The 26,854-nt window shown below is 42.1% G+C and overlaps 1 protein-coding gene across 1 annotated transcript in view; it reads left to right on the plus strand.

The window, feature by feature from the left end:
* The first annotated feature begins 13,747 nt into the window (after positions 1-13,747).
* The window catches only part of ctnna1 (catenin (cadherin-associated protein), alpha 1), a 111,696-nt gene continuing 98,589 nt past the window's right edge, over positions 13,748-26,854 (plus strand). The window contains exons 1-5 of the mRNA XM_080008363.1: positions 13,748-14,112; positions 15,761-15,878; positions 16,510-16,705; positions 23,655-23,821; positions 24,914-25,033. Coding sequence (XP_079864489.1) covers positions 15,774-15,878; positions 16,510-16,705; positions 23,655-23,821; positions 24,914-25,033 — 588 coding nt within the window. The 5' untranslated portion in view covers positions 13,748-14,112; positions 15,761-15,773. The remainder of the gene's footprint in view (positions 14,113-15,760; positions 15,879-16,509; positions 16,706-23,654; positions 23,822-24,913; positions 25,034-26,854) is intronic.

A 26,854-nucleotide genomic window follows, 5' to 3' on the forward strand; every position in this document is an offset into this window, starting at 1 on the left:
TCACAGCGCTTGCATGGTCGCGGCCTCATCGGGCTGTCGGTTCGAGCCTGCACAGCCTCCTCTCCTCTCCGCTCTCTCTCTCTCTCTCTCTCTCTCTCTCTCCCCCTCTTTCTCTGTGTGTTTGTTCGCGTGTCTGGCGGGGGTCACCCCATGGGGCATTGCGGGCCGGACTTTATGTGACCGTATTTATCAAAGTCGCCGGAGCATTGTGATGAAAGATTTATGAAGGAAACTTGCACTCGTGGCCGTCGATGCTTCCGTATACCGAGTCTTTTCCTCTTTTTTTTTTTGATTTTTTAGTTTCCCTGCAGCTATTTTGGTTCATGGGGTCTTATTATAGCTAGTGTGGCTTAATGGGCAAGACTGTGAAAAATATAAACAAGCAACTATTGCTTTGCATTCTGAGCCCTTGACCGTTTGTTTGCCAAGCCGCCGAAGGCGGATTTTCTCAATTCAATTTGTGTTTCCTTTGCTTTCCTTTTTCATCTAGTAATGTGGAAAACTGAGTGACTGTGACCCCCGGCGTTTTTTGTGTCCTCCCAAACTCTACAACCACCAATATAATTGCAGCACCTCATCATCAGGAGGCAAGTAATGGAGGAGCGATTGGGTGCGAGCCGCATCTTCGACGCATCATAATTACGCGCCGAAACTTTGACGATGGCAAGAACAGAAGAAATAACTCAGGCTGCTTGTCTTCTGCTTCTGTGTTTTGGACGCGTTGGCTCTCCGTTCGGCCGCGTCGCCTCGGCGTGAAATGTGTGCGCACAGCCTTCATTCCATAGATAGATTGCGTTTCGGAGAGCCCAACACGTTACTGTAAATAGTGCGGCTGTGCTGATGTCTCCGGGTCCTGACAAGCAGCTCATTGCCTATGCATTACCACCTGCAGCTACAGCACATCTTTTACCAGTGACAACTTCGCGCCCTGCAAATGGACCCGCACGTGCACACGCCTGACTGCGGCACAATGGCCATCGCTTCAGCGCGGAATGGGAGTTTCATCGTCCTTTTTCGGTTTGTTTTGTTTTATGCAGCAACGTTGCCGTGAAAGGCTCTGATATCTGCCTTTCTCTAACACATTTGGGTGGGAAGAAATTTCCGCTTCAGCTTAAATAAAATCCTAAATATGCAGTAGGAAAATTGTTGATCAATTTTCAATGTCTGTCTTAAAATATTTAGTCTAAGTTTGAATAAAACAATGAAACCTGTGGGTTTTCTTTTTTTTCTATTAAGCCCTTGTTGAAATCGTACATGCACACACACACGCACGCGCGCACACACACACACACACACATATGCATGCGAGCACGCATGCATGCACGCACACAGACACACACACACATACACACACACACACATGCACACAAACACATGCACACACACACACACACACACACACACACACACACACACACAACCAAGAGCCAAACCAAGAGCAGAAACTTTCGTTAGTCTCTTTGGGTTGCATATATTAAATTCATAGCTGCTTACTGACACACTTTTAACACATTAACGAATCATGAACGGAAACCAAAATAGTTTTCACATTTAATCTAACTTGGAGACGGGGCACACGATTATTATTGTGTTTTAAAAAGAATAACCCAAAATGTTCTATTTTCTATGAAAACCAAATCTAATATGGGTTCACTATGGGTACAGTATGCGTGCGTGCCAAACAGGCGCATCTCCCCATCGAAGCACTGGCCTTCATTTTAATGCGAAATATTGTTATTTACACAGGTGTTGTTGACATAATGCAGAAGGTATGTGGTGATTCCCATAGTTCTAACATGGGGCATGGCCTAGTTGTTGCTGTTCAAATAGGACTTATGAATATGAAGATGAGAACCAAAATACAATTGCAAATTCTTTGCTCCATGTTTTATAGGGCTGGAAATTCTGAAAGACTGGTGGGTTTGAAAGAGTTAGAGTCATTTTTTTATTTTAAACACATTTGAATATGACTTAAATGGCTTTTTGCAACTTTGGCTCTCTACCTGGCTCTCCAGCCAGAGCCAGTGTCTACAGTACTTCTTTGTCCGTCGCGCTCGTCTTCACTTCTCAAGACGTTTCATTTGCATTTTCCAGCGACATCTTATTCCACGTATAACTTATTTTTCTTGGAACAATCGTTTTGCCCCTTTTCTCCCCGTGACTAGCCGGGGGATCGACCGCTCCGTCCACCGCTCTGTCTATTTCATATAAGGGCATGGTCGCGAATCGCCACAAACGAAAGCATGCATTCATCTCCTTCCTTGCCGCTGATTATTAGCCGGGTTCCTGTATTGCTCAGGAAGGCATCGGCTGGAAGAGATGCAAACCTTGACATCTGTCTCAATAAATATTTCAGGAGGACGCCGCCCTCAGGAGGACGCCTGCGCGCCACAATCAGCGAGAGGAGGCTCGGCAATCACGGCCGCGGCTCCGGGAATGCGAACGCGTCCCCGCAGGGCGGAGAACAATAAAAATAAATAAAAAAAGGCTCCGGAGCCATTTGGTCGTTTCATGCCGCGGGACACCCAGCGCCGAAACTCACTTTTCCGCGGCGGGCCGGGGGGGGGGGGTGTCGAATCGGTAGATTATCTCCTCCTTTCGCCGTCTCCTTCTCACTCTCGCTTCCCATTTCTCTGCTATCACAACAATGCGACCAATGGGTTCAATGGATCCGTGTAAAGAAAGAGATATCACAAAGTTCCAAAGCGGAATAGTCAACTCCAACTCTGCGCGGCGATTAGTTTTCTCCACCATATGTCGTCCGCTCGACACGTGCGGCTCTCGATTGGAAAACAATTGCGCTGAGGCAAATGCAGATCGACAGGGCTGAATCAATTTCCCTGGACGGGGAGCCCTGTCTTCCATTGGAGGTAATTTGTACACATCCTAATGTAATTAAATGACTTTTTAAATCGAAGGGGACTAAATGAAAGCATGTCATTTGCATCACACCTCATTATTGAACAAATTATTCCGCAGCTCAGCGGTGCACGGACAGCGGCTGGCATTTGGCTAATGCCAGTCATCTCAGTTATCGCCGGGCTCAGATTTGCAAGCTTGGCAAAATATTCCGGCGACTTTATCTTAATGTCTTACGGACGACAACATTATGAATCAGTTTCTAATTTCCATTTACCTCCTAGGGGGAGGGGGATGACATTGACGCGTTTCACTTCTATCAAATAACCATTACGGACCTCGGAGATCACAAGAGAATGTTTTTGTTGTGCTGTATGTCATGTTTTGAAGTAGTCAGGACATCTGTGTGTCAGCATCACTTACTCATCACGGCCAGATCACATCTTCATCCGCCCGCTCATCTCGAGGCTCTCAAGTGAATTATGAATTAGGCCGGAAATCTCAAAAACCCTATATGCCTCGTGGACGTCCCGGGGTCACTGGGCAATTTCATAACCTCAGTGAATGCAGAATGAATGTCATTAGATGATAAAAAATATATATAAGCGGCAATAATCAGTATATATCGTGTTTCATCTCCAGCCAATAATAATAATAATACAAATTCAGTATAATAATAATAATAATTATAATAATAATAATAATAATAATTTTATTAATAATAATAATAATAATAATAATAATAATAAGTCGTTAAGAGTGATGAAGTCTTGGTTGAGGGTAAAAAAAATAGTTTGAAAGTACATCTACTTGAAAGGTAACGGCTTTCACATGAATATATGCAAATATATGAATAATATATAAAGAGATGGAGAGCGAGAGAGAGAGAGTGAGAGAGGAGAGAAGGGAGAAATAGGTTAAACATACTGTAGAGGCTACGGCTGCTATTGGCATATGAATGTAGCTGTAGGAGAGTTAACTCCTTGATTTCTAAATAATAATAACACAGTTACGTTGGAGAGTGTAACCTTGGTACACGTGGTTGTATTTCCCGTTATGGAAAACCGTATATGGACATTTTATGGAATCTATATGAAATATTGGTAAATCATTCCATGAGATGGGTGCCGTTTGGCCTTTCGATTTTCAGAATTCTTAATAACAAAGATTTGTTAAACCGTTCATCGTTTAATATACAAGTTAAACTTCCCAGAAAACAGATTCCCACCTCAGGCACAAAAGCCTTATTAATATCATCCATTGCACATTCAAACTTGTGACCGGGTGGAACATTTCATCCTCAAACGACCGCCACACAAATAATATACTCAGGGTTCAATTAAGTCCGCAATAATTAGCAGATAATGGTAAATTACATGTTTCTTCATAAATGTTGCACCAAATTTATTTAAAAACTATTATCAGTGAGGGGGTGGATAGGTGATGCTTGACAGACCCCTTCAAACATCATGAAACATCACATTGTAAGTAATAAATACCATCATAACTCAGCTTTTGAACTGAACTCCTCTGAAGACTTAGATTATGTCGCTTTCTCTTTATTATGCCACTTAAAGCAGCAGATCACTCGTTTTGGGGGGAAATAAGTTGGTTTTAAGGGGGGGAAGCAAAACTGGGAGACACAAATAAATGATCATATTTTAATTTAAAAAATTAGGGTTTTATGATATTTTATTAATATATGCTGGGTGGATGGGGAAACAGATTTACTTCTGAAAAAAACAAAATTGTGATATTCTGCGTTTATTCTGTAATATGTGTGATGCAACTTCCATGATTCTATATACAGAGATGGAAATAAACATCTGAAAAATATATAGAAAAAACATATAATTATGCACATTAAATAAAAAACACCTCCCATGTTAATAATGAATTTTAAATGAATCATTTTTAGCTTGGCAAGCGCGTTGGTTTTTTTTTGTGACCATTGTGATCTATAGATTCCTTTAATGGAATGACTGGTATATGATGTCACGGTGGCAGATACCGGACCTTTCTTTACAGTCATCGGTGTTGGTAAATGACTGGGTATTTTTTTATCAGCTGCCAAAATCGCACATTTGCTTAATTCATGCGTGACGCATCTGCACTTTAAAAAGCAACATTTTCACCCGGAGATCTGTAACGGCTGCCAACGGAAACGCAGAGCTGATGATTCCCCCGCGCTGACGTCAACCGATGGTAAACACACACAAGTTTTTTGAATACGTAATTAAATGACCCATACAGTTTGCTTTTACTCCCTTTTTGCCTTTACGACGTGAATTTCCCGTATGAACGCGTCGTCACCTCTCGATTCTCTCCCAACGTGATTATTATTATTTTTTAATTGCACTAAAAAGGCTTTCTGTGAAAACGCCTCGCCGGGTTTTCACACATTCTTCTCCCATTTTTGATGAACCTGCGGCGGATCAGGTGTGGGGGTTGGGATGTGGGTGGCGGTGTAGGGGCGGGGGAGCTGTCAGCTGCTGGAGATGGAAACCGCTAATAAACCACGAAGCAGATACTGGAGACTTCCCATCCACCAGGCGCTGCGACTTCACAAGGAATAAATGTTAGACCGGGGGAGCATCGCTTCCCCTCGCTGCGTTTTTTTTTCCCCCTGTGATGTGTGAGGATGATATGCTCCCAATGACCCGTGCCTTGCACTGTATCAAAGATCCCGGAACGGTTGACTACACAGCGAGGAGAGGAAAAGCATCACTTCCTCCTTTTCTCCCTCCCCTTCCCCGCCTCCCTTTGTTTCATTACCCGACGACGGCACACGGCCGAGGAATGATGATTTCATTTGCCACGTTAAGATGAATCTGATAGTATATAATGAGATTTTGGAGGATTACCTGAGCAAACAAAGATTGGGATGGAGGCGGGGGGACGGGCTTGTCTTCGTTAAAAACCCAAAACCTTGCATATTTAAGGAGACATCATTTGACTTTGGAGTTGGCGGATGCGCTTATTGAATAATGACACTTCATTCAAATAGAAAAGTGACCCTAGTGAGATCTTAAAAAGCCGAGAGAGGTTTTTGTTTTTTTCCTTCTTTTCTCGTACCGTGGGGTGGGTGGGCTGGTGTGTGTTTCCGCCAGATATACATCCATCCACTGCCCGTGTATTGCGCCGCAGCCAATCAGTCCGCGCGCAGTGACGTCAGGGCTCTCCGCATCATTAATACCGAAAGGTCACCGCCCACGCCCCGCCTGCCCCAACGTCTTGTCCGTCACAAGCGGTGTTCAATTTCCAATTTCCCACAAGAATGGTCAGATCACTCTCACTATTTATCTAGAAGGGGAATACCTATCAGCGCCGGAAAATTGTGCTGGAAATTAGCTCAACCCTTGCTTTATTTTATCTCTGTGGAGTGCTTGAACTTGAGGCGATAGGGCCACAGAATTAAAAAGACTGGAGAGGGTGGTTATCAAGGGTCGCCACAGCATGCAGTATAACTTTTTAAATCTTACATTCAAATTTTAAAGGGGTTATAGGGCTCGCATCTCTGAAGTGCGCACACAGGGGCAACAACCCTGGTACGACACCATACATTGTTATAAGCTATTTAGTGCACAGTAATATCTCATATTTATAATGTCTACCCTATATATCCACAACAATCATTTATCCTGTGCATGCTACAGCGTTTTGTAAATTTCGATATCTTTATATATCTGACAATTTCTGCTTTGTATTTTTTATTTTTTTGGCGCTTTCAAATATTAAAACTTGGTAGGAATCAAACACGCCATAAACCCCATAAAGAATGTGGAGAATTTGAGACAGAAAAGCCTCAATCGTGATTTTTCTTTTCTCCTCGAGGCTTTTCTTATACAGTAGAGGTCTAATTGGGAACCTTTAACTGGCTGCTAACTCTGGGTTTAATTAGTTCCAGAAACCTTAGAGACGTGTTTTTGTTCACACACCCCAAGTCATTCTAAACATAGATTTCAGAATGCTGCATTAATTGACTGATGAAGATTAGAAAAAAGATTTAAAAACATGAGTATATGCAGATGACATGCTGAATTCAGAGTTATTTTCCAATCCAGGACAATATGCTTGTGCTGAACTTGTAACTGTATACGATTAACATTGATATCCATGAAGTGATATTCATCCTAGCGTGAAATAAGTTGATTTCAGGCATTTTTGTGGGACGAGCATTAGGCACTAGGATCTTTAACACATTTTGAATTTTGCAGTCTGTTTGCAAGTACAATAATTTTTTTTCTTGCAAAAGCTTCCCAACAAAACACATGAGGTAGAAGATAAAAGATGGAATCACAATAGCATTGGATTGTATTAAATTCAAGTCTAATTCTGGGGTTCCTCCACTTTCTCATAGCCCAATTCCCAGGGAATAAGAAAAATGGGGCAGAAGACTGAAAGAGGGTTTGGAGGAGTGAGCTCACTTCAAAACAAGGCGGTGCTCGTAAAATGTGGTTAGTCAGTGATTGCAACTCCAATCAATTCCAATTGATTATTTAAAGAGACAATGAGCGCACTTGGCGAGCTCCAACAATGGAGCCTTATCTTGCGAGAGAAAGGGCCGTGAGATTCCGCGCCAGCAGGGAAGGCTGGGAGCGCACACCAAGGAAAAAAGAAAGAGATCCACATTTGCGTGGAAAAAAGAAGTCAATCCTAGAGGAGCTCCAGCACGTATCCGCGAGAATTAGTTCTGAATTTCCTTGGGAGAGGAAGACTCCCACGTACTGCCTATTACCGTTTGACTTTATGAAATGTTTGAGTCCGGGGGCGTTTTTCCTATACGTACCCGGTATGGCGCCCCTTTTTCAGTTCAGCCCGATGAGGCTCTGAGTATGGAAATGTTTGACTGTTATTTTAATATAGGCTGCTGTTGCGAGGAAGAGGGTGTGCGCACCTCTTCTTTTCTCATCGCCACTGGACATTCTCTCCTACGCACCAGTCCATAAAGATGCACTGAGGCGCACAAGTCAAAAGATTTGTCTTCAGAATATGCCGCGCGGAGCTGGAGATGACCCCCGACTATAGCCGGAGTTGAATATGCATGACCATCCGTGGCTTCACCTTTGAAAGGTACGAGGTGAGCACCTGTTTTTTCCCCCCGAAAGAAAGATCAAAGGGCAGCCAGTGGTAAACATCCGGGCGCACCGTGTCGAGCCAAGGTGGGATAGCGGACGCGCGAGCGACCGCTGAGCGATTCAAGCCAGTAGATGGAGCTCGGCAGGACGACCCAAAACACGGCGCCGCAGGCCACCTCCCGTGACACCGAAACAGCGAAGGTCTCACGTTTCACTTTGGTGACGCACGTCGTCCGTTTTTTCTTTTTTTTCGGGTTCACTACGAAATTCCAAATCCAAAAAGGGTGAAAGAAAAAAATTAAAAATAATGAAAGGGTCGGCCATCAGCTTTGTTTCATGCAAGCCCCCCCCCCCCCCGCCGGGAAAGTGCGAAGGAAAGAGATAAAGGGAAACAAGTAAGCGGCGTAGCGGAGTAAGTGGCCTTCAGATGATGGCGTCGGCGCGCACAGCTGCGGAGCGGGGGATGAGTCATCCGCAAGGTCACAAAGTCACTCCTGCAGAGTTTCTGACAAAAGACACATTCACCAATGGACCAAGGTATGCCTTGAAAAGGAACTCTTAACAATGAATAGCTATCTGTGTATGACGATGAAATAGTCGTTTACCCCCACAGTCTCCAATCTCCAAACGCCCCAGTGGCCATAGATGAAATTATTAAAATAAAGGTCATTGTTTTTCATTAGACGTAGCGCCTTGTAATTCCAAATAGGTAACTGGAGCTCAGCCAGTGTCTTTTTTTTTTATTGCCGTGATTTACATGTGCTCGATTATACATTCAGTGTGTGAAACGTGCATTTCCTCATTATGAAAGGGAATTATGTACAGCATGCTGTGCTCCTATCATCCAACAGGTATGGAAGAAGGAGTTCAAGGACACCCAAACTTGTCCTCTCCCAGGCAGTTTTATTTCTTTTTTTGGACAAAACATTTTTCGTTTAATTTTCATCCGCTTCATTGTTTGGTACTGATGGTAATTAAAAAGAAATAGCGAATAGGTTGTTAAATAAAATGCATAATCTTGTATTTTGGTCTTGTGAAAATTTCCCTTGAGAAACAATTTCGCAATTTCTAATGCGTGACGATAGTGAGAATCCTTTTTCGAGACGTAATTATACTCCCAGGTCCTTGTGAGGGAGTTACATGGTAATATGTAGCAGAGCTTCTTCGTCAACACATGGACCAGTCACAAAATGTAACTGATCCGCCTGTTGCCCGCAAAAGCAATGTGTCACCATTTGTATCTTGCTCTGGTGCGCCTCGTGCTTTCTGGCGACAGCCTCCGCTCTCGAACAGAGATTCCATTCGATGTGAGTGGTGGTCAGGCCATTCTGCCTGCACTGTCAGTTACATTTCATTATTTATTTCAGCAATGAATAGACTGATCTGGTGCCATTGTGTGTGTGTTTGTGTGTGTGTGTGTGCGGGGGGGACTGTTACAGTTGCGTTACATGGCCATGGAGAAAAACAAAAAAAAAACAACACAAAAGCAAAAACACCAGTCCTGTGTATTAAAAGAGATGCAGATGTACAAAATCAGAAAATGAAGAGGAAATGAAACGCTCACCCTCATGACCGGTCATTTTTGAAGCCTGAACATTGTCTGCACATTATGCATGTCATTGTGTGCTTGAGTGTGTGCGTGTGTGTGTGTGTGTGTGTGTGTGTGTGAGAGAGAGATTTGGCCTTTGTGTTAGCCTTTTTGAACCTGCCCCCCTCATATAAACCGTCCATGGCTTTCTCACTTCATTAGGCCCAAACAAATACAATTGGCTCCGGAGGATGTTCATCAAATTTCACGTTGCTCTTCATTACTCTCGCAGCTGCGGAAGACCGTTCAGCAAACATGCGACCGCAGCATATCGACTGTATCTTAGACTGAAAGGCTAGAAACCCAGTCTTGGCCTGGTTTAACGGGTGACCCTCGACACAGGCAAAAAAAAAAAAGTATAAAGTAATAAAAGTAATAATTTACGTCTCTATTTCGGGCGTACAGGATGAAAATATTGATTCTTTTTGAAGTTTTTTGTTGAGTTGGGTGTGAGTTGGGGCACGCAATGTTTTGTAAGGTCAGAAGCCCACTTCACACCGAATGCGTATCCACACCAAACAGTTGGATCCCCTCATCTAATGGCCGTCGGATGAACTGCGTCTGGGTTTCACACCAAACAGGTCGGACAAAATGGGAGAACTTGATTTTTTTTCAGTACAACAGTAGCTTGCTCAGCTGGACCTTTACCATGTACTATGAATGAATGAATGAGAGTCCGATAAACTGATGGATTAGACCGAGGTAGAGTTGCTGGTTCAGCTAGAGATTAACTGCTAGGTCGAGCGTCAGTCCTGAAAGAAAAACTGCAACAATCATCATTTTCATTTTTTGGGTCAGGATGGCTGCATACCAGTTGCTCATTGGTTGGGGCTAATGAGTAGCTGGTTAAAACCCCCACACACCCAGGATAGGAGCCCTGGCATGACATGTTCCACCTGCTCCTGGCTAGTTCCACCTAGCCTCCTCGCTACAATCGCTGTCTGTGTCTCTGTGCCGGAGGGCCCTGAAAACACCACTTGGGTGGCGTGTAGTAGGAGAAACCACTACAGTGGCACCTGAACAGGGACTCGCACAGGGAGGGGACACAGAAGACGATGTTTTTATAGAAGGAACTAGCCTTTATCAGGACATGAAAACATCTGGTAGAATAAAATACAACGGTTTAGGAAAAGATTATGTTGCAATATCGGAATTGCCGAGGCAAGATACCTTCTGGAAGACAACATTAACGTATGCTGAAGCGGTGACTGGCTGTATCGGTTTTGAAAATTATGACTTTGCATTAAGGAATATAGCCACGTGAATTGATAAAGCCATTCAAATATCACTGGTTAATAATGATGGATGAATATTAACAATTACTGGCAATATGTGTGCAATCATTAAGCAGGGATCATATTACCCGGGTGTATATTCACACACACGCAGCACAGTCGGACATTTGCAGGATGACTCACCCAGCAGCATTGTCACTTATTACAAGAACTGACTTGGTTTCCAGGCATTCCTGTAATGCTGCACATTCATCCGGTGAAAGTCAACCACTATTTGAAATGACTGGACTAAAAGCACAAATTACTGACATAAAATGACACCAGCCAGTGAGTGAATACTGTGCAGCATCCAGTAGCAAAGAAATCTGCCAAACACGACCAAAACATTCCACAGCTTTCAAAAGCCAAAATGACAAGTCTCAATCTCTTCTAAATGTTGCTGATAGAATTAGCCATATAATAAATTCTAATATAGCTGATGTTATTGTAGGAAATGTATTTGAGAATACAACCTATCAATTCCTTCCTTTAACCCCGGCTCAACAGAAATTGTGTGTGTGTTCTCAACTTCTTTCATTCTCTTGGTGCTTTTGGTGTAGCCCACTGAAACAATTAATTTCATTATATATCCTCTACAATTGAAGTCAGTTAAACTACTTACCGTCGTTTTTATATTTATATATTTATATTTATTATTTATATTCATAAAATACATTCTTATTGTGAAGGCAGTTTTCTGTTGAACTTCTAGTCATAAAACACAGATCCAAAGCACACTCATCCATTGAACTTTAACGAAGGACCGACTACTGGACACTGCGTATTGCTGCCTGCAGCTATGTTTGTTATTATTTTTTATTGTAGTTTTTGTTTTCATCACCATCATCACCATCATCATTATTATTATCAGAGGTCCAGCCTCGAAGGGGTTAATGAAAAACTGTTGCAGTGGTGTGCGGACGTCATGGATCCGCCGCGTACACAGACAAGATGAAAAAAACGTGTATTCGAGGCAGTTCGACAAGCCGTCGGCCAACTTTGATCCAGATCGGTCCATTATTATGGAATAATTTCATAAAAATAACGGTATTTTTTATCATCACCGCCACGCACACACATGCACAAATGACGGCCATGATAGCAGTGCAGTCTAATGGTCGACAACCAGGACCTCACCAAGATGGCGGCACATGCAGATGTAACTGACGTCAGAACCTTATGATGTTCATGATCCCACAAAGCCGCAGACAAAATGAATAAGATTTGTATTCCGGGCAGTTCCAACATGAGGTTTGAGTTTCATCCAGATCGACGGTTCATTATTGTGGAAGAAGTTCGTGATCAACAATCGCAACCTCACCAAGATGGCGCCATGCACAGATGTATGCCGCAATGGAGAAATCCTGTGCGTGCGCAAATTTACAGAGTACACAGGTCACGTGAGTCAATAATCCAAACCCTTAAGAGGTATTATTTTATTACTATTAACCCTTATTATGTTGAGTTATGTTATGCAGAAGACAATTGGATTAAACAAAGTGCAGCGTATTAAATGTCATAAATATATACGTTTCTGACATGCACCAGAGTAAGTTCGACAAAATAAAAACCCAATAACATCAGTGTCAGAATTTATACATTCCAGAGATATCAATGAATACAAACTTCCTGAATTATGATTACTGGTAACATTAACCATAAGAAGTTAGATAATACAAGGAGCGCGTATTTATTGTGTATGTGTTTTGAAATATTTTCATTCCTTTTGAGTTTTTGTGTAGCCCACTACGCACACTTTATTTCATGATAAATCCTCGATATCCTCGATAGCTGAAGTCCGTTAAACCATTTACCTCAGTTTATTTATTTATAGGTTCATAAAACACGTTCTTTATTGTGAAGGCAGTTTTCTGCTGATTTAAAAAGTTCCATACAATCATTCTGTTCCCCAAAATGGATGCGTAATCATGATAAATAATCGTGCTCACAATACTGACTGAAATAATCGCGCCGGCCTACCTCAGAATGACAAAAGGCCGCTCGTTGCGGCGTCGAAACCCCCCCCCCCCCCCACAGCCCCAAACACCGCCCCGTCATAGAACTACACAGTAACCAGGGCGTAACTAATGAACTTCTGCAGTCACAATAGACGCCAGAAGACGCACTCCTCCCTTGAACTTTAACGAACGGCATCACGAACAACCCCATACTGTGTCACTGTTCAGGGTTGTTCGTGATGCCGTATTGCTGCGCCGTACTGTTGTATGCTGTGCTGTATTATCCCAAACACTACCTCACTCTATTCACATGCCACTTTAATTGCACATATCTGTACATACATAGGCATATTCCCTCTATCTAGTCCATTTTATTTTTATTGTATTTTATTCTATATATTTTTATCTTATTCTATCAGTGTTCAACTTACTGTATTACGTTTTAGGAGTCAGTTAGTCGGTCTATCAGAAAGGAATTCTTTACTTTTATTTCTTTTTTTCATATTGCGTGCTATCACCGGGTGCGTTGCATTACATTTCACTGCATATATGTATGAACGTATGTATATGTATGTGACAAATAAAAAATCTTGAATCTTGAATCGTGAACCTTGAAGGGGGGCGACGACCCCTGGACCCAGCGTATCGCCGCCGCCTGCCGCTTTACTTGTATCACAGTTCTTGCGTTATCGTTTCACAATTGTTTTGCGATAATTATTGCGTGGTGATTACCATGATTATGTTGTCGTTATTATAATAATTATTCTTATTGCCATTGTTGTTTTAGAGCACAATAACGCCCCCCACCCCCCCCCCCGCTGTCATTGGACTCACTGGACTGCAAGCCGTGGCAGTCCTTACAAGGCCACACGGTGCATTGTCCGGGCGGCACCACGCCCTGAACACCTAGTTCCACTTGTGTAGGTTCCGCCCTCCAGCCAATCCAGGAAGTATCCGCCCGCCTCTCTCCCCCCCTCCGCCCCCGCTCCGCTCCATTGTTGGGCCGGGACACCGCAACTGCCTTCACCGAAACTTTCCAGCTCCGTCCGAGAAGCACCTCGACGTTCTGAGCGAATACTTTAAAAAGAGAAAAGCAAGAGGGGGGGGAGAAGAAGAAGAAGAAGAAGAAGAAGAAGAAAGAAAAGAAGAAAGACGACGACGACGACAACAACAACAGACAACCCAACTCCTCCCGGCAGCGGAAGCGGCTAAGCTGTAGTCGGAGCGGGGAAGAAAAGTTTGAGGCGAAGCAGGAATTCTCCGTGGGATTCCCACCTCCACCATTTTGAACTTTTTTTTTTTTTCCTCCGCCCGACTCGCTGTTTGTTTTTTTTGTTGTTGTTGTTGTTGTTTGGGTGAGTTTGCTGACGCCTTTTCTTATTCCGCGAGCCGCCTGGATGTCCCCCCCGGGGGGGGGGGGGGGTTCTTACAGTCACACGCGCTGTCGACGTTGACCCTCGCAACCTTTTTATCCCGAAAAACAAAATCCAATATCGCCCTTCATTAGCATTAGCATTAGCCGGATTAGCACCTGTGCCCGTAACCTGCCGTGGCTAACTACAATACGCCCCGCGCCATTTAGCAGACGTAGCGTAACTGGCTTTTATGGGATTTAAAAGGAGTTTGTATCTGTCACGATGTCGAACTGCACAGCCTAACGTGGCTCGTTTTTTTTTTTTTAGTTTTTTTTTTTTTTTAAGAGAGCAAGAAAAAGTTGGATTGGTAACTAGTTTGGGTTCATCCTCCTTCGGCGGAGCTGGTTTTCAGGTGTCCCCTCCAGTTCTTCACTACGTAGATGGATGGATCGGTGTCTTGTTTTTTTTCAGATGAGAAACTAAAGAGTTGATAATTGTCAAACAATGAACCTATAAATGCTCTAAAACGTAGAACAATTTGGAAATATACAATAATCCTGGAAAACAGATAAAACTAGACTAGATACAGTGTCTGTGTACAATAAAATCAACTAAACAACAGCAGAACATTGGCAATATACAGTAAACATAAAAATAAACTAAAGGGTACAGAGGTTAATTGTAAACTTTTGGGTCTATCCTATATTGTGTCATATTAAGTTTTTAGGCCGATCCAGTCTGTTTTCCATAATCGACTACCGACAAGTAAATATTCTAAAACTGTTAATTCATATTAGAGATCTTAAACTGTTAACCCTGAACTTGGCATAGCCGATATAACCGATCCAACTCAATGTTTATAGTCATAAAGGCCCACCAGACACAGGTTTTCATTCCATTGCATCATATGCCGTTAGTGCTGTGGCTCCTGTTGGGAGTCACACCCTCCCCACTATTTCAAACGTCGATTGCAACTATTCATTGACTGCAGTCGTATCTTCTCAAAATATATTTGTTGGGAACAATGCACACACATAAGAATAAAAACAAAAAAAATCGAATTGGGTGAGAGGGACAGTCAAATTCGCTACGCTGTACAATATGTGTGTAGGCTTCTCAGTGCCAGACATACTTTCTACATTTGGCGTGTATCAGCATTTGTCTAGACTAGACACAATAGAAAAGCCACTAACTCCAGTATTGTTGACACAGTTCAAATGACCAATATTTCAACCCAGTCCCCCCAGGGCTGGCTGATTTTTCTGTGGCCCTCATGCTTGAAAGTCAATGAAGCTGTGGTCCCTCTGTAAAGGGGGGCAAAAGGAATGGCCTCCTTTACTATTGTTCACTCGTGGCAGTCATTCATAAACTTCAAATAAATGATGACCATAATGACATAGGAGTCTCGTAGTTAAAGACCCTGCAAATCTTAAACAATATTCAGTTTAAGTTGTGAACCAATGTCTGTTCTCACAAAGTGCCTGTGTTCGAAGGGGGGAGTGTCGGTTCCTTAAAACCGGTAAATTTGTTTTGACTTCTGTCCAATCTGTGAATTTTTTTCTTTTTTTTTTTTTTCTGAACAGCGGGTTAAAGCTCGTAATCTGTTATATCTTATCTTGTCTTGTCTTGTCTTTTCCACCACAAACAGAATCTGTGAGAACATGACGAGCATCAACACTGCCAACATCAACTTTAAGTGGGACCCAAAGAGCCTAGAAATCCGCACGCTGGCGGTGGAAAGGTTGCTGGAGCCCCTTGTCACCCAGGTAATTATGAATATTGCACAAGTATTTAGGATAGTAGGAAAGGTTAGATACTAGGTTGGGGGGGGGGGGGGGGGTTAAGATGGTTTTGTTAGTGGTAGGGCTGGTATCAATTGAAATATCACAATACCAAGTTATATTGAAACTTCCCCAGTCAAACAATACCTGTATTCAATCCTTTTTGTACCAAGATCTAGAAAGAAATTACTGTTTGTATATTTGTATGGTTGTATTGTATGTAGGTTCACAGTTTTTCAAGTCTTGTCTTAAAACAACAGTCAGGTGTCCATATGAACAGTAAAGGAGGTTTTTTCTCGCTGTAATCATTTCTCCTGTTCTGGCTTTTTGTTTAAAATTACACTGCCTCAATACTTCATTGTACAGTTTTTTAATAGATATTTCAATAATTTAACCAGAAGGATACAGAAGTAGCCAGTCTGCTCGATGAGTCTCATTTGCTTGTCACAAAGAATAAATTGAAATATTGAGAAACATTTGCGTTGCACAATGGCGATATCGTCTTTCAGTAATTCTTCATTACAAACTTCTTTTTTAAATATGTGTCTTAAATAAAGGAAGCAGCTGCGTTGGGGCCTTATTTAGGATATTTGTTTGCTCTTGTTTTCGGTCGCAGGTGACCACTCTGGTAAACTCCAGCAACAAAGGCCCATCTAACAAAAAGAAGGGGCGCTCCAAGAAGGCTCATGTTTTGGCTGCGTCAGTGGAGACTGCGACCCAGAACTTCCTTGAGAAAGGAGAGAAAATAGCAAAGGAAAGCCAGTTCCTTAAGGATGAACTGACCGCTGCAGTGGAGGATGTCCGCAACCAAGGTAAATGGAAGATGCGTATTAGACCCTCGGCTGGTTTCTGGCCTGTAAGGAATGCCTGCTTTAATGTGAGGGTTGTTAAATAATACACTATGTACATTATGTTCTTCCCAGTGGACACTCTTCAAGAATAGCTTAAATGCTTAACACATTCACTTTCGTGGTGCGGTTTGGCTTTTCATGCTTGGTTTTAATTCATTTGAAGTTTAGTGCCATCATTATCTCTCTTGCGACCAGGAGCCAATCTCTACACCGCTGCCCTCTGGAGTGAGTGTGCTCTTGAAACTCAGTGTGAGGTTGCCCAATATCAGCTAATGCATCACCACCGCCATTATTTGAGTCTTTATATATCTCAAGACCCCTCTACGATGTATACTGTTTCACTCTTGTGCGCTTGCCACAAAGAAAAGTGAACAGAAGTGGGTTAATAGAGGGGGTTAACCCTGTCAAGTTGTTGAGCACTTAATTCTTCAAAGTCTTTTTGTCTTGCGTTTTTTTTTTGTTTTTTTTTTTTAAGGCTGTTCAGTGATGAATTGCTGTTCAATGAGTCGTTCTGCCAGCCAATCTTCTTAATTTAAATATCATCTTAACTGGGAGACCCGCAGGTAAATGTGCAAAGACCAGATTGTGTGTGCGTGTGCACGTTTGGAGGGCAGTGGATTTGCCTGACGTTCTGTGTAAAGTTTTTGGTTGCTAATCCCTGGTGTACTGCAAAACACAGTAATTGCCATTTCTGTTATTGGAATAGCTTGTGCATTTTTGTTGCTAAGTTTCTTGCCAAGTAAATGACAACATTTTGCATATCTCCTGTAAAAGGAGATGTAGGAGGAAAGTGTGCAGATGTCATTGATGATCACAGATATATTTTAAATTCATATATCCACCGGCCTGTGGGACTTGGTGCATTACACGTTTAATTAAATTCCATACCGCCCACAACTTGAAGTCAGTTTGTCATCAGATAATCTGGCAGGATCACCATTTTTCTTTTCCTGCAGCCCAGCTTCCAAGTTTTGTTTTTTTCTTATTACTCTTGATATCAAGTTGTCTTAAGAGAAGATCAGAGAGCACGAGTTTTGGGGCTACAACTTTTTATCTGCTGTTATTAATCCTTGAGTTTCGCTCTCTTGTGTCCAGTGTGGATCTGAGGATCTGAGCTTTTTTGGAGGAGGTCAGTAGTCAGGAAAGTAACTGCAGTGTTTGCAGTCGTGTTGTTTTGCTGTGGTGTAAGTGGGCAGGAACTTGTCTAGCATTGTAAGCCGGTGCTTGGACTGGCTGCCAGTTATGCCATGCTGCTCAACCGAGCGTGCCCGGACTGATAATGCGACCATTGAGTAGAGCTAAACCCTCCCCTAGAATCAGAAGGCATTTTTCACCAAGCTATGGCTTACCAGATGTTTAAAGGGGATCTATAGTGTGTGTGTGTGTGTGTGTGTGTGTGTGTGTGTGTGTGTGTGTGTGTGTGTGTGTGTGTGTGTGTGTGTGTGTGTGTGTGTGTGTGTGTGTGTGTGTGTGTGTGTGTGTGTGTGTTACAGTGTCAAATTACACGTGGCCGAAATGTCAAATGATAAAGGCTTCTGAACGCTCGGATTTTAAAGGTTTTTGTTTTTTTCACTTTTGGCACGAGCTAACTTCGGTTTGCGATGGATTTCTCTGCATTTCTCCAAACAAAACCAATAAAAATTGCGTGTTTTTATTGTAGATGTATTTATTTTATTTTCTGACATTTACATGAAACAAAAAATCCCTGCACCCAAGAGTCCCGGTGTGTTGCGGTATCCGTGTCTCCCACAAGCTTGGCACACGGCAATGAAAGTCGGAACTTAGTTTTAATTGCCGCGCAGGCAGCCGCAAGGGGCAGCGCTACAATCGTGATTCTGGATTCTATAATTATATACTAGAATGAATTGTCTGTGTAAATATACATTTCAAACCTCCTAAATGGAACTTACCTTAACTTACCACCAGTACTTACCTCACACAGTAGAAGTCCTGGCATGTCACAAAGCTTCAAATGGCTCCAATTGTGCTTACAGTCATACATATACATGTAGTGAAATGTCATGACACCCGGTGATTACGCACAATAAGCTCTAAAAGCTCGTAATCGACACGACTGATATTGTTATCAATAGGAATGTTAATAATTAACCGGCAATGAGAATCTTGACCAATTTATTACGATAAGTTAAAAAAAGGTGTCTGTGTGTTGCATGGTCAAAGAAAACTAGGGAGGGACAGTCCATTAAACATATTGGGGATTTATTTTTTGTGTGTCCAATTATTATTGATTATTTCTAGGGCTGTGCCCAAATCAGAATTTTGTCAGTTGAATCACATTCGGCTGTGTAATGCAAAAATTAGACGGGGGCGCATGGGCCACGAGTTCCTCCGTGCCCCATCCCGTTCTTCCGAAACAAATAATAATAATTAAACAGTGTACACAACTAAAAACACACTGTTTTTAGTTGTTTTATTTGGAGGAACGTCACCAAATACATAACAGCTCCAAATCTCTCCGCGATCGGGGTGCACTGAGCTGTGTTCACATATAGAAATATATTTATGATTTGTGAAGTCAATACAAAAAAATTACCTTTATTTTGTTTTTTGGGGACAGAGCCTTTAATATTTTAATATTCGGATAACGGTTAATGATTGGTTAACGAGGGTCAGAAAAAAAATCTAGATTAGCATCCCTAGTTATGAGATTAAGATGTCTTAGTATTTTGATGCACTATTTCAGTCTAAATTAATAACAAGATACTATTGTACTACCACTGATTTCTTTTTATATTATTTTGGGATTTACTGTATAAAAATGTTGTGTGATTGGTCCTGGCCATTGCACCCATTCTATGTCGTCGCCCCCCCTCCCCGCCACATCCCACAAAGGTGGGATGACAGACTCTCTGCTGAGCTGCGTTATACTAATTGCCTGCTGCCTGTTTATAATTATGAGTTTGTTTTTTGTTTTTCTTCAAATATTTTGATGTCGGCAATCAAAGCTCTCCCTCTATTCTTAGAAATAAGCTGCACAGAAAACGTAGCACTGGAGATGTACTGTATGTCAGAAGATGTCAAAACAGCTGTTCAGAATGCCATTTTGCTAGATTGAGGTTTAAGTGCTCTTAAAAATTCCGTGTAAATAATTCCTTCAGACAATTTAATGTCCCCTTTCCACGAAGGAAAACAATCATTTAGAAGATTGCTATTGCATTTTGGGGAGATGTTTAAACTAAACTAATTTCAAATGAGAGCAACCAGTATAATACAATCGCATCTGCAGAAAATGAAATGGTTAACTTTTTGTGGAAGCGCAGAAACAGTTTGATGCTAATACAACTCACTGTAATGGGGGTTTACTGTTAAGTTCCTATATAATAAAATGTAAACCCAATTTCTGTCGTCAGTCATCCGTGAAAGCCCATCCAAAGTGTAGCGCTGGACAAACCAGACAGCCTTTGTCATGGCTTTGACCTCCTTTTTAAAATAATATTTTTTTTCTCTTTTTTTCTTTCGCCCCCACTCCCGTGATGTCCGGGCTTTTGACCTCACTAGGTGTCAGAGGGTTGTGTGTTCTCTGTGTGACACATGGTGAACACAATGAGGCAGGGCAAAATGTGTCAGAGTGCCCCTCCCGTCTCCTTCACTTCTCCTGTCCTCTTGGCTAAAGACATTCTAATGCAATTAACTCGTAGCCTGCAACTCACTGGGCAGCTCTTCGGTGCTTGCTTTCAGTTTTTGTAGCTGGTACACAGTTGCCTGCACTGGGGTGGAGGGATATGCAGATGAAGAGGACACGTTGCACCATTTTCAGACATGGTTCTTGAACTGGCAGATTAGCCAGTAGCTGTGCTAACTTTGTGTAGTCTACCGCCTGGGGATGTCAGAGGAAATTATTTATGTCATTTGCAGATGGACGGGTAGGCAGAAGGACACTTAGTTGGTTTATGAACAGGGAAAAGTGGTTGTCAGGTTCAGAGTTCATATATGTGTATAAACTTGTGTGAAGATGTTAATCTTGCATATAATAGTCAGGGTTGTCTGATGTTATCTGGCCACTTAACCAGTCCCATTTCTCAACAAATTATGTTTTTAACTGGCAAAGGTTATGCCAAATGTTGTAAAATATGGAAGTCTGAGGTAGACCTGCAGATCACTCACCATTTTTCTGAAGAAATACTGTCCAGTTCTGCAGAGACACTCATTCCACTTCAGTTTTGCCCTCATAAGCTATTTCTTGATGTGCCGTGTGCAAGCCTCCGCCTCCAGGGCTCGGTTAAAGCGGAACTTTGTAACTTTTGGGATTTTGCGCCCCTACAGTTTCTGAATGCAATTGCACTTTTACATTTGCACAATTGTGCTGTCATAAAACTCAGTCCGGTGTCCGAAAATAATCCATTTTACCTGACAAATTTGAACCTTTTCGGCCACGATAAGCACTCCCGGGTGTGGGGATCGGCCCCCTGCGACCGGTATAGCTGCCAGATGTGCTTGGCCTGGCAGATCGGGTGGCACCCACGACTCAGAGGATGAAACTAATCCTGTGGCGCAATGAAAGTGAGGGCTGGCACACGCCCGCTGATGTGCTGGGTGCACCACTGGTCTGTCTCGCTTGTGCCCTCGGGGAGGTGGAGCGGAGCCTTTTTATGAGAATTATTAGTGAACATTTTGACCTGCAAGTTTATAATTAGTTTTTATTTGTTTACATTATTAAAAAAAAAAATGTATACATTTTATCAGGCTAACTGTACTTACTGGAGCCAAACATCAAGAACGGTCTTAGTGACGTGAAGCGTAACACACTTTTGCCGCGGTTTCATACTAGAATATAGAAGTAACATAGTGCAAGAACAGGCGTTCGGAGGCTGGGTAGGAATGAGGTGCCATTGCCCATACTACAAGTCAGTGTACCGTCAAAATGATTGTGAGGCTTATTATTATTATTTTAAAAAAAAACAGAGTTTTGTCTTCCTTTTGGTATGTGTTTTTTGAAACACAGGTATTCCTCCCATAACAACCTACTTGTTTAATGACCGTTCGGACTTACGACCAGCTCTCTGACCAGTCTGTATTGTACGGTGGGCGGCGTCTCAGTGTCAAGCATCTCATCACTGTTCTCAGTCTCGTTCACGCAGTCTGTCAGTTTTCACTACACTAGCGTTTGCAATCGCCCCGCCCCTTTACCCTGAATTGACACGGGTCCTTGCTTATCGACCAATTCGCTTAACGACCTGGTGCTAGGAACGGAACTCGTTAAGTAAGGAGTACTTGTATACCGACAAGACTAGACCTGTCTTTTTCCCGTCCTAATCTTTATATTAGAAAAATAGGGGTGGAGAATTTTCAGATATTGGCATCATTCTGATCTAGTCTTTTCTGTGTTCCAACATTAACTTTGGTTATTTACTTTGTGGTAACCTACAGTTCTAGGTGTGCCCCCTAAGTGTGATAAAGCATAGATTGAAAGTGCTCTATTCAGTAAAAGCCTTCACCTACACTGCAAACACATTATGAAATAAACAACTCTCACAGCATTGGGCAGGCAGCATTACAAACATTTAGAAAAACATCATGCTCTTGTAAGTTTGTGATGTAACATGCGGTGTTGTAGCAACTGCTATGAAATAATGTCAATGTTTTTAAATCATGATGCTTTGTGTGAGTTATGTTGTGCAGTATAAACTATAATAATCTGGGTGACTAGTTGTAATTTGTCCGCTGCTCCATGCCATAGCCGGAGTCCTTAAATGCATACGCTGACCGGATCGTCAGCGGGGAGGTTGGTAAGATGAGGTTAAAACAGTTTGCATAAACCGGCTGAAGGTGAAAAATGGATCTGAATTTGATAGGGTGTAAAATCAATATGGTCAATTAAAATGTCTGGATTGGTCCTGGTCCCAGTGTTTAACATCCGCTCTGGACATCCCTAGCCCAAACATACTGGAATGCAATTCATTTATATTATTGTTTTACATGCCGTTATGGTACCATGTGGCTTCATAAATGTGGCTTTTTATAAAATTGTAAAGGAGCAACAATCCATATCGTCACCATGGCAACAGTTGGACATTTGACATTTCAATTTTTTACACTTTTATATCAAACAATACTAAAATTGACTTGTATTCAGTTACACGTTGTTGGGAATTATTTTTTTAATCTCACTGTAATACTGTAGCTGGCATGGTTGTTAAACAACAAAGTTGAATTCCCCTTACACGTCTGCATTAAATTAATACATTTTAGTTTAAGTTTTTATCAGCCTGTGGGTTTACATGCACTCAATACCCCGATTAAGCTTAGTAGTCTGGTTAAGGTAACAATGCGATCAAGTACGATTGGAATAATGTGATTACTGAAAACCCTGAATTTACATAGGGATGCTCCCTGAAAGTCAACGAGTTGAATCATCAGTCGGAAACCCGTTAGCTGACTGAGATTCAGGATTACAGGATGAAACAGATAGAAGCTTACAAAATACACAGGGATAACATTTTAATTAGGAATTATAAATTAGGGGAACCTCACCACATCAGCTCCGGGGGGCCTCATCACTGCTGCGCACTGCTCGACCGCAGAGCGCCGTGGGCTGGGGAGAGAGTGGAGGAAGCGCTGGCACTCCTGCTGTAGGATTGGCTGTTGGTGTCACATGGTTGCTGCTCTGCTCTGTACGATTGGATTCTATGAATCCATTTAGACTGACAAAATTCTGAGTCGGGTACAGCCCAAAATTTACATGGCGAGTAGCATAATCGGGATATTGACAGGAAGCTACGTAGTGTAAGGAATTGACCCTTCTTGTGTCCCATCATCTCAGATACTTTCTTGAATTTATTGACAGTGGAAAAAGCAAAATGAAGCAAGTTCATGGGTTCCGGCACGGCTTTGTAAAAGCGTATTAAAGCAACGTAACTCCTTCAAATGGAATATGTTCATTTTGTTTCAGGTGATTCGATGAAGGTGGCCTCCAGAGAGTTTGCCGAGGACCCCTGTTCTTCAGTCAAGAGGGGCAACATGGTCCGTGCCGCCAGGGCGCTGCTCTCAGCCGTCACACACCTGCTGGTTCTGGCCGACATGTCAGACGTTTACAAGCTGCTGCTGCAGCTGAAGTTGGTAAGAGATCCCTTGTGCAGGATATGTATAAGTTATTTATTTAGTTATTATTTTTTTTAAAGATGAAGGCATTGGAATCAATGTCTTTGACAACAAAGAAAGGCTTTGAGAAAACACTGAAATGCTAGTTGGCCGATATCAAAGATATCTGGATGTACCGATTTATTTTCTTGGTGGATAAAAGTAAAATCATGCAGACTTGTATACTTACACACTGACTGGTAAATAATGGTTAGAACCTTTTATTTGAATTGCTCTTTCCAACTCCGTATCTCAATTTTTTTCATGTCCACCATCCGTCCGTATTGTGTTGCAGAGCAGACCCATTGAACAGCAGTACAGAATTTAAGGCTGCATACAGTCTATAAAGTTAATTGCAACTAAAACTATATTATTTCCTTCCTTTATTTCCTTGCATCAAACCAACTCTAAGCTGCATGCCTCAACAAGCAGCTAAGTACATGCTACTAAAAATAAGTTTGCCATTCCTCTGTATTTTAGGTCTTAAGACCTCAAGTATGCACGTTGGAACTGTGCTTGGTGTTACTCATTTGCACCACACCCTGTGATCCAACTGTTTATGCAGCCAATTTAAATCATCACCAGAACACCCTACCCTACCCCACATTACAGTAACACTTGAGGTTCCATATCTTATCAGAACTATTTTTACAGTAGCCTACTTGCTGTATCTTTCATCTCTTGACCTTCTCTGTTTGCAAGCTGAACAAGAACACATTCCACTGGGAGTGGAACTCATACTTCACTGAGAGCAGAGCCTGGCATTTAGTACAGACCGCTTGAGTTCTGCAACCAGTTGCCGTGGACTCCAAAGCATAAAAACATCTGAAACGCAAATAAGAAATTCTCAATGCTTACCTGCTGTGTGCGGGCAAGGATGATTTGGCTTGACTGACACATGTGACCTTTTTATGTTTCGCTTGCTCAGTCATGCTATATTAACATATGATATTACCATGTTATTGCAATACAACTTCTGGTAAAATTATTGAATAAGCGTATTTGTAGTCTACGATAAAGGAACGTTTCCCCTGTAACCGGTTCCTGTCTTTTTTTCCGTGACCCATCTAGGTAGAGGAGAATCTGGTCAAAGTGCGTAATGCAGGAACGGAGCAGGATCTGGGGATCCAATACAAGGCCTTGAAACCAGAGGTGGACAAGCTCAACATCATGGCGGCCAAGAGACAGCAGGTGTGTGTGTGTGTGTGTGTGTGTGTGTGTGTGTGTGTGTGTGTGTGTGTGTGTGTGTGTGTGTGTGTGTGTGTGTGTGTGTGTGTGTGTGTGTGTGTGTGTGTGTGTGTTCGACTTGAACACACTGAGAGCGAGCCGTAAGGAGTGCGCAAGTGGAAATGTGTCCCTTGCTTTTGTTCGAAGATTAGATGCTGTGAGCATGAACAAGGCACAAAGCTGATACATGAGTGGGGGGGGGGGAAAGCAATTTTCTCACAGATGAAAACTGATATTTCTCCTCTCGTGTGAGTGTTTAGTCTGGCCCACACTACAAGCTTTTTCAAATCTTAACAGATGTTGAAAATGTGAGAGACCCCAGACGACATATCACAATCAATTTAACAGTTTTGTGCCCATAGTGTGTCGAGGGCAATGAGTTGCCAAAACAGCACAGCACACCACACACTAACAGATCCCATTCACAGGATATCGGATCGTAAATATTGAACATCTTAAATATTTGCGATCGGTGCTGCTAGGACGGACTTCCGAGCATATCGTGGAAATAAACAAGTAGTAAAGAAGTAGACAAGACAATTCCATGACCATTCCTCCTGGTTAAACAACTGAGTAATTGGATGAGCATCACCTCCGTATACAGATACAGCCCACTCCCAAACCTAAAAAAACATTGATAATTAGCTCTTTTTTGAGCTTCATTTTGATTTACTCTTTATTTGAGATGGTCAAGATTTCAATTAAAAGTAATTTGCATTTTGGTAACCCATTTAGGATTACTTATTCATGTAAGCTTAAAGGGCACCCCCTGTCATGGCTTTTAAAAGTGACACTTTAAAAAGCCATGGTCAGGTCCAATTTGCAGACCTACTGATTCACAAGTTATGAACTTTTTGAAAGACCAGGTCATTCATTCACTCGAGGGCCACTTATTAGAATGCTTGTCTAACTGATGAAACCAGCTCGTTTAGTGTTGGCTTACTGTGAACATCTGTGTATTCTTGGCCCTCCAATGCACACAAATAAAACTGCTGACTCGTACCTGCACGTAACACAATGATTATTAATCTCAAGCCATATACAGTATAACAACACCCAGTTCTGCTAGACCTGGGAGACTGTACCTTATTTTTATTACAGATGCAGCATTATAGCCATTACAAATTTAAGCCTCTAAGGGCTTAAAATATTAAGTATTCGATGCTTTGCCAAATTAAATATTGAATATAAACAGTCTGGGAATGTATGTAACATTTAGTCTCGGTTTTCTGAAAAATCTTGCACTTGTTAAATTATGTATATAAAGTTTAGCCAGGCTTTATCCTAACAGACAAGAGGCTGCATACTCATGCAGTAGCTGCTGCATTTTTAAGAGTGGCTATAATGGCCAAGCTGTTTTTGCCATAAAATCTGAAAGATTATTTTAAAATAAAGGGCTCCCCTGATTGAAAAGGTCGCCAAACCACATTGCAGCATTCCTATTTAATACAATTTCTGTGCCAATTATCTCTGATGTTAAAGACCATTTAGAAGGGATGCACACATGCTGTATCTGGTATGATATGATGTGATAACATGGTAATGAGCTCAATACCGCAGTGATGTCACTTAACCGTGGTAATGCGGTTATCATCACAGCCCTAGTGACCAGTTCAAAACAACAGCAATGATAAAAGTTATTGCCCTCTGGAGACAAAGACAAAGTTGACATTTTTTCACCCAAATTGCATCAGGCATTAGCCGTGTTTTCCTTGTGGCTTCAACTTCCGAGCAATAGCAGAGCTGTAGAAGGTGAACTTGCAGTGCCCTAACTGCAATGCATGA

The sequence above is a fragment of the Zeus faber genome (assembly GCF_960531495.2).
Source record: "Zeus faber genome assembly, chromosome: 10".
In the NCBI taxonomy this organism is placed as follows: domain Eukaryota; kingdom Metazoa; phylum Chordata; class Actinopteri; order Zeiformes; family Zeidae; genus Zeus; species Zeus faber.